Here is a 14,764-nt window from a genome sequence, read left to right as displayed (position 1 = left end):
CCTCACCCCTCCCGTCTCTGTGTGGGTCTAAAGTAGTCAGATCCTCAGTTTCACTATGGACAAGGCAAGGGTCTGTGAGATTTGTTTATGATCCAACTTTAAATGCATTTTTTGTAAACCTTTCAATTGAGGTATGACCATCGTTTCATCATTCTACTTCTGCTCTCCAAAAAACGTAAAGCAAATATAAGGCATTTTTTTATGTTTTCAGCTAAAAGTTAAAGAAAGCTTTTGTTTTGTCATTATACATCATGTTTGTTTTATTTATTTATTATAAGATGTAAGAAATATAGTAAAGTTTTCTATGAGGGTTGTGTTTATAGAATATACAGTATAAAAATCATTATGTCTAAAGCCTCCCATAAAACAGGGCAATTTGACATGCCTGGGCCTGTCAGGGTCCACAATACCCCTCATAGTTTGACCTGTTAAAATTAAAACCTTTATTCCTTTACTTATTTTGACATTGGTGTTTATAATCGATTGATAACTTTTTCTTACATGACAAACACTTATATTAAATGATGAAGCAGTATTTTGAACAATGGCCTCTGTGCTAGCATCCTCTATGAGGAAGCGTCACAGCATGGCTGTCGTGGATGGGGATTCCTGATGACACGGTTGTGTTTGAAGATGCACACACAAAAACCTATTGTCATTTTTAAATTGAGCAAAACATTAGGGGTCGCTTCCAATGTGAAACTATTACCCATAACAGATGCTTCTAAGCAGCCCAAACCACGTCATGTTGAGTGACACACCATTTTTTGCTGTGTGAGTTTTATATTTCAACTTAAACTAAGCACTTTTTTTGTTAAGATTTCATTCGCAAGATGGGCATCGCTGCACAAGGAAATCTTTTTCCCGTTCTTGGAAAAATGCAAGATGATTTATATTTATTCATTTAGTTAAACTATAGTAAATGTTTTGCTTTGTTCCAGTCTTTCGTATATTCCAGTCTTTTCTACATTAGATTCGGCCGATACCTTCTTCCCTCACATGACCGTAGAGTGACCATGAGATGGAATGAGGCAGGATACCCACATGTGGTCAACAGATGTCTCTGAATGTAAAAGGTCAAAAATAAACCTGAAAAGTTCAAATTTGACCTGTCAAGGTTCAAAATCAATCAATCCTCATAAAAACTCTGGAGGTAATGGGTCAGTGATGGAATTCCACATATACTAAAACCATATGTCATATTGATAGCCAGAGATAATTATAAGGTCACGGGTCAACACTGGAATTCCAAATATGCTAAAACCATATGGCACATTGACATATGGAGATTATTAATAGGTCAAAGGTGAACGTGAGATGTGTGGGTGGTCCAAGGTCAAGGGTAAAAGGTCAAAGGTCACCAATCAAAAATTTTGACAAGGTTGACTCCCCTTGTTATTATTTGTTATTTAGAAAACAGATGGTTGACATGAAGAAGCGTCCTTCCTTCCTCTATTATTATACTACACACCTTAGATCTTTCATAAAAGTGTTCTTAAATATACATGTACATTTGTTCCAACTCAAGCCTAGAGCTGTTTAATCAAAGAGAACCAACTGAGACCAATTTGTTTTCACTTTTTAATTACAAACTGGTATTTACAATACAGAACTTTTGCAGATATGTGCATATTACACAAAACTTTACAAAAATTATTTTCTGCATGTAAAAAAAATTTCTTTCAAAAGCTATGTTAAAATATAGCTGGGTATCATACAGACCAAAAAAAAAAACAGACATTCAGACACAGAATGCAAATTTCAAATGGTATAACTGGATATAGCCTAGCATTGTTCTTCAGAGGAACGAGTATGAAAACTTAGCATGTTTCCTAAATATCGGCAAACATGGTATTTTTATGCTTTAGTTTTTTGTTTTTTTAAAAAAAGCATAACTGCACCTAGGGCAGAGCACGTCTCTAAAAACAATGTTTACACCCTGTTTGCGTTTCATCTTCCTCTTTTCACAGCGATTGGTTGTTGCGCGGCGTTTTTCGCTCGATATTTGCATAAAGTCGAGGAATGCCCAATCTTTTTGATGCTCTCAGCCGCTCTCAACGCTTTGTCTGTGCCGCTTTCAATCCCATAATGCACCGCGCAAGCGTTTAATAAGCTCAACTTCCATAGGAATTAATTTAAAAAGCTCGCTCCGCAGCGCTCGCTACCAGTGGAAAAGCACCGTAAGGCTCATTGTCTTCCATTGTCAATTGCGCTCACTCCTGTTGCATGTCCTCAATCTGGCAACCAGTGTGAGCAAGCTTTCTTCAATAGACTGCAGTACCAATGTCAACTGCTAGCTGTCAATAATTCATACTCTATTTTTAAGGGTTAAAATTCTATTTGTATTACAAAAGGCACTTTTCCCACAAGGCAGTAAGGGATAGATGGATGCCAGATTGTCATACCACAGCCAAGCAGGAGCCTCGCTTCATGGGCAGTACCAGTGTTTTGGTTAGAGTGTAGCGAACCTCAGGCATTTGCTTGCAACCCTAAAGGATTTTGGAGCTCACTATTCTATTCACCTCATAAATATGTCCATAAAAATAAAACAATACATACAATAACCTGTCAAGGTTCAAAATCAATCAATCCTCATATGTGACCCTGGACCACAAAACCAGTCTTAAGTCGCTGGGGTATATTTGTAGCAATAGCCAAAAATACATTGTATGGGTCAAAATTATTCATTTTTTTTAATGCCAAAAATCATTAGGACATTAAGTAAAGATCATGTTCCATGAAGATATTTTGTAAATTTCCTACTGTAAATATATCAAAACTTAATTTTTGATTAGTACCGGTAATATGCATTGCTAAGAACTTCATTTGGACAACTTTAAAGGTGATTTTCTCAATATATTTAGATTTTTTTGCACCCTCAGATTCCAGATATTCAAATAGTTGTATCTTGGCCAAATATTGTCCCATCCTAACAAACGATATTACTTATTTATTCAGCTTTCAGATGATGTATAAATCTCAATTTCGAAAAATTGACCCTTATGACTGGTTTTGTGGTCCAGGGTCACATATTACCTCTGGACGTCATGGGTCAATGATGGAATTCCACATATACTTAAACCATGTCATATTGATAGCCGGAGATAATTATAAGGTCACGGGTCAACACTGGAATTCCAAATTAAAGGTGCAGTTATCCTTTTTTTGACTGTACTAAAGCATAAAAAATACCATGTCTTCAGATATTTAGGAAACATTCTAAGTTCTCATACTTGTTTTTCTGAAGAAAAATGCTATATTCAGTTATACCACTTTGAAATGTGCGTTCTGTGTCTGAATGTCCGTTTTTGTTTTGATCTGTATGATACCCAACTATATTTTAAAATCCAGGGTTGCCAGTTGGCAGAAAACAAGGCATATTGCAGCCTTGCAGCAAACAAACTGGGTCAGTGATCACAGATTCTACCTGACCTAAAAAGCCTCAGCATCCATCTAAAAAGCTCTATAAAGAGGTATATTAAAATATGGATAAATCATCGTAACAACTTACAGTGTAAGGCAATGTAAGTTGCCTTTCATTGTCAGTTGCGCTCACTCCTGTTGCATGTCCTCAACCTGGCATCCAGTGCGAGCACTGAGTTTGACGAGGAGGAGGGAGAAACTTATTTCTCCAATAGTTTGAATTTAGAATGCAGTACCAATTTCAACCGCTAGCTGTCAACAGTACATACTTTTCAGGATTAAAATTCTATATGCATTACAAAAGGCACTTTTCCCACAAGTGAGGAAGGGATGGATGGATGCCAGATTGTCAAGCCGCAGCTAATCAGGAGTCTTGCTTCATGGGCAGGACCAGTGTTTTGGTTAGAGTGTAGCGAACCTCAGGCATCTGCTTGCAACCCTGAAGGATTTTGGAGCTCACTATTCTATTCACCTTTGTCAAAATTGAGTTTATGTCCTCTTTCCTGCAGGAAACAAAAAGATACAAGTCAGTCATATGAGTAGGTGTTGTCTGTGACACATCAAAATGCATTAGTGTTTACAAATGTGATGTGGCCAATGCATTCCCAACCTTAGATGGTGACAATCAGACCACAATGTGTTTTCAAGATGCATTGCACTACTTTTGAAAAACTCACCCAAAATGGATGTTAAAAGAATAGTTCATTCAAAAATGAAAAATTGTTCAAAATTTACACACCCTCAGGCTAACCAAGATGTAGATGAAGTTTTTTCATCAGAACAGATTTGCAGAAATGTAGCGTTACATCACCTGCTCACCATTGGATCCTCTGCGTACCGTCAGAATGAGAGTTCAAACAGCTGATAAAAACATCACACTCTACAAGTAATCATGAATTCAGCTCATTAACTTATTGTGAAGCGAACATGTTTTTAACTTCAAACTGTTACATCTGACTAAAATCCATTGTGAAAAAGTTCTCTCATCTGAATCAGGAGAGAAATTATTCAATAATAAAAGAATGGACAAAACGCATTTGTCCGTGTTTCACTCCGTCTCGAATCGCGCTCATGGAAAGCACTCGAGAAACAGTATCTCTTCCGTGGCTTGGTACACTTTCAACTCATTTTTATTTAGTAAGAGCAAGAGACTGTACGACATTCACGTTAAATGATTTGACTAATTTGTAGGTAGAGAGCGTGGCAGCGCACCGCATTAAAATAAATGATCATTCATGTTTTCATAACCCCTGGTCAAATTCAAAAAAGAAACTAAAATTAAAACATCTTTGAGAGCAAGGGGGCCCTATGCAGCTTGCGTATTCTGTGTATAGGGAGGATCAGCTCTGTCTGAGGGGGGAGTAAATATTCAGCAAAATTTCATTTTTGGGTGAACTCTTCTGAACATCGAATGCATATAGGGTCTTTAATTCTAACATAAGCTTCAAAATCAAAACCTTCTCTAAATCAAGACCACAACTCACAAGTGACAGCCACTTTCCAGCTGTTTGCAGAGTTCCTGGATAAAGATGGAGCCATCTTTTGTGTGGCGGAAAGATCTGTAGTGCTCAACCGTTGCTATTCCAATGAGAAAATCAGCATCTTTAGGAAGACCGTGCGATGCTGCAGTATAAGAATCCTCCTCAAATGTTCCTTCTTCTCCAGTGTTCTCCTGTCCATCTGTCATCCAAACACCTTGCTGGGTCTCATTACCCTGACAGGCTTGAATGAAGAAAAGCTTTGGCTTGTTAACTAGAGTGTGGCATTCAGCAAAAGGCTGTGTGAGTTCACGGATCGATACTGGTTTTCCATCTATTCCCAGAACAGAGCCTTTTTCTCCATGGGACAGGATGCAGCAGACAAAGGCATCCATCTGAGAGTGATCCCTCTCTGCAAGCTCCTTTATCACATTCTGCATATCTGACGCTTGCAAATCATCCTGCACCTCAACTTTGAAAAACATGTTCTCAAATACTCTGGTGAGATCATCTAGAAGACAAAGGAAAATGCACAATGCCATATTTGACAAATCCAATAGCAGATTATATTAAAGTACATATCAAAAAAAAAAAAAAAAGAAGAAGAAATTCTAGTCAAATTCACAAAAATACCTTTATCTTTATCTGTCCCTCTCCGGTTTCCAAGTGACGTCCTCTCAAAGTTAAAGTTGTTGATGATCAAACAATATCCAAGAGGCCTATTTGACATGGGATAAAATTCCTTCTGTGTTGACACTGTGAAAATAAGGACATGTTAGGAGAAGGACAGGCTTGGCTAATATTTTATTAACCTAACAGCTTGTAAACTACTTACCCACACGTTTCTTTTTACGGTAATGATCAGAAATATTGCCAGTTGGTTGAAGGGGCTCCCGCTTTCTTTTAGGTACATTTGTCTTTTGAACACATTCGGGAAGGTTTTCTTTGTCTTCCTACATGACATAAAACACTTTTAATAATGTAAAAATGTCACAGAAATATAATTTTCAAAAAGCATCTAACTAATCTAAATAACAGGACATTTCAGTCTGTCGGAGGTAGTTGTGGCCTAGTGGTTAGAGAGTCAGACCTGAAGGGTCATGGTTTCGAGTCTCAGGAAGTGAGAATCAACAGTGCTCTCTACATTACCCATAACTGTGGTGCCCTTTAGCAAGGCACCTAACCTCCAATTGTTCCCTGGGCGCTGCATTAAATGGCTGCCCACTACTCCGGATGTGTGTTAAATACTCGCAGAGTACAAATTCCATTGGACAACATACTAGGCTGCACATCACATCACTTTCACTTTCACTGCCTTAATAAAATGAAATACTTGCTTGTGAATTCCTCCTTACAGCCTTTTTCCTTTTTGATCTATTTGATGCTTTGACCTTCCGCTCATTCTTGTTACTCTGACTTGTCCGATTTTTGTTGTTGGCAGTCCCAATTTTACCCATCTGTAATAACAGCAGAAACATTACATGTTTGCATATCAACGAAATCATGCATCAAATTTAGAACTTGTAGAATTTTAAATGTTTGGGGCATTATTTAGTTCACAGTGCAGCTTGCGTGGAGAAAACAGGAAGTTTTGCTCTTCGCGCGCTTTTGTGCACAGGCGCGAAAACATTGAGGTAGGCTAAACAGTAAACACTCACCTCAGCCAAAAACCTACAATGGTTTAAAAAAAAAACAATGCAGACCACTCTAGAAGGAAATATTTTGATGTTGCCGGGTCTGTTGACACGATATTTAAACCAGTTGAGTTGACTGGCCGAATGGATTGCGGAGAGGGAGAGGGAAGGAAGGAAGGAGGGAGGGACGGAGAGAGGGAGGGAGGGAGGACAATCTGAGATTTCTCGCGCTCTGAGATTTCCAATCTCCGCCCTTCGAAATTGCAGTCGTAAAAATTAAATGCTCTGAAACAACGAACATACTGGTAAATAGTTACTTGATTGGAAATCCCTTTTTAAAAAATACAAACATAAAAGTATGTTTCTTTCATTAAATGTATTGTTTCCTAAAACGTCAAGATTTAAACTTTCAAAATCAGATATCAGTTTGCCTAACTATTAATATTAGAAGAATGGGTTCTGTTTACCACCCTTAGTAGCCTACGTTTAATTTTAAACGGAAATAGAAGGAGATTCTGTATGGAGATTCATGTCCTAACTTCTTGTCACCATCACCCCTACACATTTTGGGACAAACAATTGCAATTAGGCCTGCCTCTAAAAAGCGTTGATGTCCTCAGGAACATTCGGTGCTTTACCCTCACTTGCAGAATAAAAATTTCCACAAAGAAATGGCAGGTAGAGGGAACCTAACTTCCTCCCTCTGAATATTTTTCAGCACCCCAAGAAAGAACAGGGGGTAATGTGTCATTCTGGATCTGTGCACTTAATAAACACAGGGAAAGCTGCTTTATAACATGGAACAATGTCAGTTTTCAAGTATAACACAGTTGAACACCTTACCAAGACAATTAATTACATTATTGTTCATTTAGTACACACTTTTCTCTTCCTTTTCTTTTTCTAGAGTCTGATTTTGAGGTAATGTTGGGGTGGATTAATACTGAAGATGTTCAGCCCACATATACCAGCAACCTAGATGGTTTTCATCATGGCTGAAGGTCCCAGACTGACCTGTGTTTCTATTATTAAATATAAAAGCTGCAGTGTCCCTTGTATTGTTCACAATAACATCTGTTGATATTCACAACCATTTTTATTTATTTGTGCACAAAATAGGAATGAATACATTCTGAATAAGGTCAAAAGCCCCAAAAGTAATAAAAGCCTTAATACATTAACAATAATCTTATGTCACTTGAGTCCACACATACAATATTCTTATAACACACTACAATAATTTCATATTCAAATCACAAAATAACTCTTTTGATATGCCACCGTCACCCATCTAAGAATAGAGATGACACTGCTTTAATGCAGTGAGTTTACAGATAGTATTGCATACTGTGGGAGTGTGAAGTCAACAAGTTTTAGACGGATGTGAAAGAAATGATAGAGCAGACAGAGAAGATCATTGATGTTATTTTCCATTGCCTTTACAATTTATTTCATTTATATTCTAAGATTAAGTTTTTTTTTTTTTAAATATACATTTATAAGTGTATATCCTGCAAACTAAATGGCTTATTTTTTAAATTAGAAAAGTATTTGGGCACCAAATATAGGACGCTGGCTGAAAGAAATGATAATATGTCAATTGAAAAGATAACTTATGTTTTAATAGATACATATAAGATCTTTGGCAGTGTTTGAGTACCTTTCTTTAAACAAGGAGCATGGTGAGGCGAGTCGAAGTATAGAGGTGGCACTGAACATTATTTTAAGAAACTGGGAAGTTTTTTGTTTCTTGTACTCATGCATTTCCATTTAACAGAAGAACATTTTGCAGTTAAAATTTAATAAAATAATAATGGAAAAAGTCAGAGAGAGGGTGGAAAATGACATTTTGTGTTTTGTGATGCAAAACATGATGCCATTATTTGCTAAAATAATTAAATAATATATAAAAATGAGACCTTTGACGATGTTTAATATTTAATCCCACTCTTTTCTAGACATCAATGATTTCTTTAAAGACTTCAAATTCTCTGGGTTTTAGTTTATTCAGATTGCCAAGGAAGACATTAATGGCAAAAATATGCATTTACAAACAGCATTCACAACTAAATCATTTCGACTGCTGGTATAAAATCATCATGCTTAACATTAGTTTAAAAATATTTGTTCCCAGTATCAAATATAAATGTTTTATTACTTTTAAATTGCATTGTCAAATGAAGACCACACAACCAGTAAACTTCAACTCAAACTTGAACTTATTTAATAATTAAGATTAGACTCAGAGGCAGCAAGATCAATTGAATCTATAGTACCAAAGTGCCTTGATCCTCCCAGAAGGATTAATCAAGTCTGAGTAATGAAGTAACGGAAACTTCTCCAGCATGAATCCAGTCACACAAAAGTCAATCAGAAGCTTCAGTCCATGGGCAGGACCAGCTTCTTGGTGAGGGTATATCGAGGTTCAGGCATCTGCTTGCGGCCCCTCAAACTTTTTAAACTCACTTCACGGTTTACTTTTGTCAGGATGGACAAGATATCCTCTTTTCTGTCAAAAAAAGCAGACAAGAATATAACTCTATGGACACACCTAAATCAAACCATCAAAAAAAAAAAAAAAAATCTTTTGAAATGGTAGTGTAAAATAAATTCTTCACACATGGGTCAAACTGGGCCATGGGTTGACAGGTGGAAACTAAACGTTAACTGCAAAGTAAACTCACCCATGTGCAATCATCATATAGAACTGGAACATGAATTTCTACAAACCCACCCACATGCATCTTTCTTTCAAGACATGACAGAGTCTCCTCTTGAACTCACCTGGGGCAGAGATTCTCCAACTGATTACAGAGCTCCTGGATATAGATAGAACCGTCTTTAGTGTGGCGGTAAGACTGGTAACGCTCTACTGTGGCCATTCCAATTAGCATATCAGCTTCTATAGGAATAGAGTGTGCTGCAGGATTATAAGCGTCTTCAACATATGGGTCTTCTTCTGTAGCGTTTTCCGGTGCATCCGCTGTCAATACACCATTCTGACCCTCATTTCCTTGACAGGCTTGAATGAAGAAAAGCTTGGGCTTGGATGCTAGCGTACGACATTGAGCAATAGGGACTGTGAGTTCACGGATTTCAACCTCTACACCATCTACACCCAACACTGTGCCCTTCTCTCCATGCGAAAGGACACAGCAGACAAAAGCACCCATACGAGTATGATCCCTGTTTGCAAAGTGCCTTATCACATCCTTCATATCTGAAGCTGTGAGATCATCCTGAACCTCAACCTCAAAATGCATTCTGCGAAACACTCTGCTGAGGTCATCTACAGAAACAGAGAGAAAGTGTGTTAATTTAGAAACACATTTTTTAGGATTACAGATAAGATGCAGATGCATTTGCTGGAAATACCTTTGTCCTTATCCGTTCCTGTCCGGTTGGTCAATGAGGACCTTTCTTTAAAGTTGAAGTTGTTGATGATTAAACAGTATCCAAGAGGTAGCTGAGTCACATTATAATATTCCCCCGTCTACATGAATGCAAAGCAAATCATGTTGAAATTACATTTTTTATTTACATAACACTTCACAAACAGCCAGTATACACGTGCACATCCCATTAATAGAAGATCATTAATAAATCATGCTTGTCACAGCAGTGACGTTATGAAAATGAAAAACATCTGTTTGTGATTAGAGTTTATGCTATTGTTTGTAACTTCTATAAAAACTATAAAAGCCACAAAAAGTAGTGGTGCTTCAAATAGTTATTTAGAATGTTCAACTGTGATGTAACAATGAAACAATATTAAGAATGAAATGTAATGTGTCTTATTTACTCTGGGTTCAGTGTCTGAATCGGTAACAACCGAGTCCCTCCTCCCTAAGGTAAAACATGGTGAGAGATGTACTGTCTCCATTTGCTGTGATAAAGCCAAAATGTGGAGGAAAGAGAAAAAACAGAGGTTATTTTGCATTGAATTGCAGTATATTTTATCATTTAAAATGTAATCGTCACCAAATAAAATACTGGACTATGTGTTGAAATGTAACTACAACTATTATAAAAAAGCAGAACTGGTATTTTAAAGGCCTTTCTTTTTGAAAATGCTCATTTACATGAAAGCATTCATTTCAGGAAGTTAAAAATGCCAAGTATAAGCTGTGTGTTGTGACCACAAAAAAATACCAGCAGGGGAAAAACAATAGTAAATGGAATTAATAAAATAAGAGTTTATTTAGTTGGGATAGCAAGATTAACAGGTTTATAAATTTAAAGGAGTGGAAACAAATAAAGGAGTGTGTCCAGTCGAACTCTGTGGAAATTTGGCTCAAATTGACCTGCACCTTGGTTGAAGCAGCCAAATTAGGACAATGCCAATAGGTACATGGCCTCATGCTTAAAAATCATGAACGAAACTAGACTACCCAGACTACATTAAAAACGTATAGTGGATAATCACCATTTTCTGAGGAGAATCAAACCAATTAAAAACATTTAGAAACCAATAATAAAACAAATTAATACATTTAAATATTTGACATTAATTAAATTTTTGGGGGTTTTGTATGTTACAACAAAAATAGCAATTTGGTACTCTGTTGGGTCACTTGAATATAGAACACAGATATTTTTAAATATATAGTCCACCCAAAAATGAAAATCTGCTGTTAATTTATTCACCCTCAGGCCATCCAAGATGTAGGTGACTTTTTTCAGTAGAACAGTAAAGAAGATTGTTTTGCTTTAGAAGATATACCGCCAGGAGCCATGGATATTCATTTTGAGTTCCCCGATATGCTTTTTTGACAGTCAAAGTGACAGTAACCACTGACTTGTATTTTATGAATCACCGAAAACCATGGTCTCAGCTAAAAATCTTCTTTACTGTTCTACTGAAAAAAGAAAAAAGTCACCTATCTTGGATGGCCTGAGGGTGAGTAAATTAACAGCAGCTTTTCATTTTGGAGTGAAATATCCCTTTAAGTAAGTTTTCAAATTTTTTTCTAAAATTACACATAAATCCACATCATAAGAAATATTGGGGTTATACTATGTGAAAATGATGTGTTCAATGCATCATAATGTATTTGGCATACTTACATATCTTGGCATACTTTCATCAGGAAAGGAAACTTGCACATTACCAAACACTTCCCGTAGAGGAAGTCTGCCTCCTATTGGACAAAAAAAAAAAAAAAAGAAGAAGTTGTTTTTGTTTGGAGAAATTAGAAAAATAGATAATTAAGTAGTAGATAACTGATTTGATTTTTAGCAGTAACCTTGTTCCCGGGCCCTGTACTCCTCTATCCTGCAGGCCAGCTGTTTGTCACATTTGTCTAGAATACAGTAAAGTTCATCCAGGTTGTCTTCCCCAAGCTTCTGTAGCTTTTCCATCTCAATCATAACATCTAGAAATGTCTGTATGATTCACATAAAATCTCTTGTAGTAACAGGTTAAAGTGCAAACCTTAATAGTCACAGTCTTAATTAAATAATAAAATTGACAAAGCTAGTCAGTGCAGTCAAGGTAGCAACTACATATACCACTTTCACAATTTATTATTTGTGTAACCTGCACTAACATTATTACTTCAGGGCTCAAAATATATAACTCACAGCAGATGTTCCTAGTTTTGCCCTTGGAATTTCCACAAGAAACTTCACTGCACGAAAGTTTTCTTCTGTCATATCCTCAGATATACGAAATAGCATTTTTCTGTGATGAGAAGAGAGTGAGACAAAGTCTCAGTGAGTCACAAGCATTGTGACATAAAATATTAACAGTACAGCAAGTACAATACAAAAAGATGTGTTACTGATAGCGTTGGCAACTACTTCTATCTAGTTTATCTAGTTTAGCATGTCAGTGTGCTCCATCAGCTTTAAAGGGGATTTTTGATCGCGGTAATCTACATTTACCATGCGTTTTCTTCATACCTATAGGCTGAGACACCTTTACTAGATGCGTCACGTTGTAGCAAATTTCTTTCCACATTATCTTTGGACATTTTCAGGATGCCAAGCAAGTCAAGGCGTCCAATTGTGATCAGAAGCTCTGGGACAAGTAACCCGTCTTCAAGCAGTGCTTGCTCGTCCAGTCGTAGGAACAGTTCTTTGGCATCAGTCACTGTCTCCAAACGTTTCTTGGGAATTAGGTCCATACACAGAAACTTCAGCTGGGCCACTTCACTACTGGTCAGGTTCTCATCAATCTTGTGAAACTTCTGAAGATCCATATTCTGTAACAATGTTAAACAAAGACTCATTGAAAACAACCGAGGAAGTCCTTACTTTGGCATCTGTCTGGTAACCATAAGTTCAGTAAAACAGGGACATTCTAAAACGCTTAATGTAATATTATTCACTTTATCTGTGGAATAAGGGCTTGTTCTTTTGACAGTAGTTAGTGTTGGTTACAAGTAAAGTTTGACAAAAATTTGGGTTTCCCTGGTAATTGTTTACGTACGTTAAGCCACGTTAAGCATTTTAGAATGTCCCAGTAAAGTGTTGCCAACTTAGCAATTTTGTTGCTAAATTTAGCAACTTTTCAGACTATCCTAGCAACTTTTTCTTCCAAAAGCACCTAGCAACAAATTTAAGTGATAAGTGAGTTTGATAAGTTTTTTTTTAATCCAATAAAAAGACACATTTTGCCTAGCAGTACACACATCACATGAACTGAGTTAGCTGCTATTTGCAGTTCTTCAATATAATAATAATAATAACTGAATAATTGTTTATTTATGATACACCTGGTTAGTAGCTTGCACTTTGTTGTACGATAGCTTGATCAGTTAGTATGCTGTAAGAAAAATGGAAAATATAGGCTACTTGTAATTTTCCAGGACGTTATCCATCATCCATTGTAACCCTGTAACCCGAAAACACAATGCGTAATTTAAAATGCAGGTAAAAAAACAATACGGAAAATTATTTCATATTAACAGTTGATTGTGCCCTATTTTTACAGCCTTTTCTTGGAGTGTAGTATACTAACTACTAATACACTGCTTAAAGCATAATTGTTGAGAATGTGTTATATTACTAGTTTACTAGCTATTAAATAAATAAATAAAAACTTAAATTGTAGGTGTAAATAACATTTTTGTAATCATTCAAAAATGTGTGTTCAATAATTCAATGTTTTTTAAAATACAGTTATTTATATTTTAATATTATATTATGCATATTATTTTACAAACAAATCTAAATGAACATATATAAAATATATATTTTTGCTGAGATTTGATGTTGTGACAATTTTGCGTCGTGACAAACTGACCTTCCTTTAGCAACTTTCTCTGAAAATTAGTTGGCAACACTGCCAGTAAAACATGTTACTACTTGCCCAACCCAGTATGAAAAATATCCTTGTCCTGAGAACATGACGTTAAGAGCATTCATGATATATTTCTAGAGTGTATTTATTGTTTACAAATAATTCAAAACACGATTACTTTGGAATTTTAATTTAGGACAGAATTCACAAATAGCATTTAATAAGATTTGAACTAGGTATTTGAACGCAGCATTCAAAACTACGAATTCGAACACTTTTGATTCAAAAACACAGTTTTTGATATATAGCCTCGTGACAATCTTTCCATGTAACAACTAGCCCCGGTTTAAGTGTATATTTTTGGCCAGTTTTAGTCATTTGTTTAACGTATTTTAAATTCGATAGTTTTTTTAACTATTCTAGCCACTTGGGCCATTAAACGAAAAGTATAACATGTATACATTTATACTAAACATTTTAGATGTGTATCAAATCACACTTCAAGACACTACTGCCATCGGTTTAAAAAGTTTGGTGTCAAATACGTTTGTTCAGCTAGTCGAATGCTACAATGTAACTGCGATGACAAACTTAACCGGTACTAGGTTTTGACGAACACAGTCGTGGAAGTTAACTCGAACAACTTATTATCGAATTAAACTTAAATGATCAAAACTCCTCTTACCTTTATATTTACAACATCCAACTGAAATAAAATGGTAAACTGTCGTAGAATCACAATCAAGAGAGTCTGAGCGACATGCTAAAGCTACTACGTTTACATTGCTTACTTTCAGTTTCAGCCTCTCTAGCTTTTCAATTTCAACAGGAAGTGACATAAGAACCTCTTCACAAATGTGTTATATAATAATTGTGGGGGTTAACCTCTAGTTATATTGTTATTGTGAAGAAACACAATTTGGCTTTAAGAAAACGTAAGTAGGCTATATTGTATATGTATCGTTATGAGTAGTGCTTCAGAT

General features: G+C 36.1%; 1 protein-coding gene across 1 annotated transcript; it reads right to left on the bottom strand.

The window, feature by feature from the left end:
- Positions 1-1,581: 1,581 nt before the first annotated feature.
- Positions 1,582-14,625, bottom strand: casp8 (caspase 8, apoptosis-related cysteine peptidase). Its single transcript, XM_058778837.1, has 15 exons — positions 14,467-14,625; positions 12,440-12,741; positions 12,119-12,218; positions 11,782-11,920; positions 11,603-11,676; positions 10,338-10,421; positions 9,911-10,028; positions 9,320-9,824; positions 8,916-9,044; positions 6,560-6,788; positions 6,235-6,358; positions 5,737-5,850; positions 5,535-5,657; positions 4,908-5,412; positions 1,582-3,926 (listed from the first exon to the last, which is right to left on the bottom strand). Exons 2-15 carry the CDS (start codon positions 12,736-12,738, stop codon positions 3,788-3,790), a joined length of 2,682 nt encoding a protein of 893 aa, XP_058634820.1. The 5' UTR covers positions 12,739-12,741; positions 14,467-14,625; the 3' UTR covers positions 1,582-3,787.
- Between the last annotated feature and the right edge of the window lie 139 nt (positions 14,626-14,764).

Source organism: Onychostoma macrolepis, chromosome 06, assembly GCF_012432095.1.
Source record: "Onychostoma macrolepis isolate SWU-2019 chromosome 06, ASM1243209v1, whole genome shotgun sequence".
NCBI classification, from domain to species: domain Eukaryota; kingdom Metazoa; phylum Chordata; class Actinopteri; order Cypriniformes; family Cyprinidae; genus Onychostoma; species Onychostoma macrolepis.
Note: the sequence above shows the minus strand (reverse complement) of the source record. Positions and strands in the feature narration are given on the sequence as shown.

Excerpts from the sequence above, each read along its gene's own strand:
- casp8 (XM_058778837.1), bottom strand. The coding sequence starts at position 12,738 with ATGGATCTTCAGAAGTTTCACAAGATTGATGAGAACCTGACCAGTAGT. Across the intron at positions 10,029-10,337 it reads ATTCAGACACTGAACCCAGA|ACGGGGGAATATTATAATGT; the intron begins GTAAATAAGACA and ends GCATTCATGTAG. Across the intron at positions 9,045-9,319 it reads TTGGAGAATCTCTGCCCCAG|AAAAGAGGATATCTTGTCCA; the intron begins GTGAGTTCAAGA and ends TTTTTTTGACAG.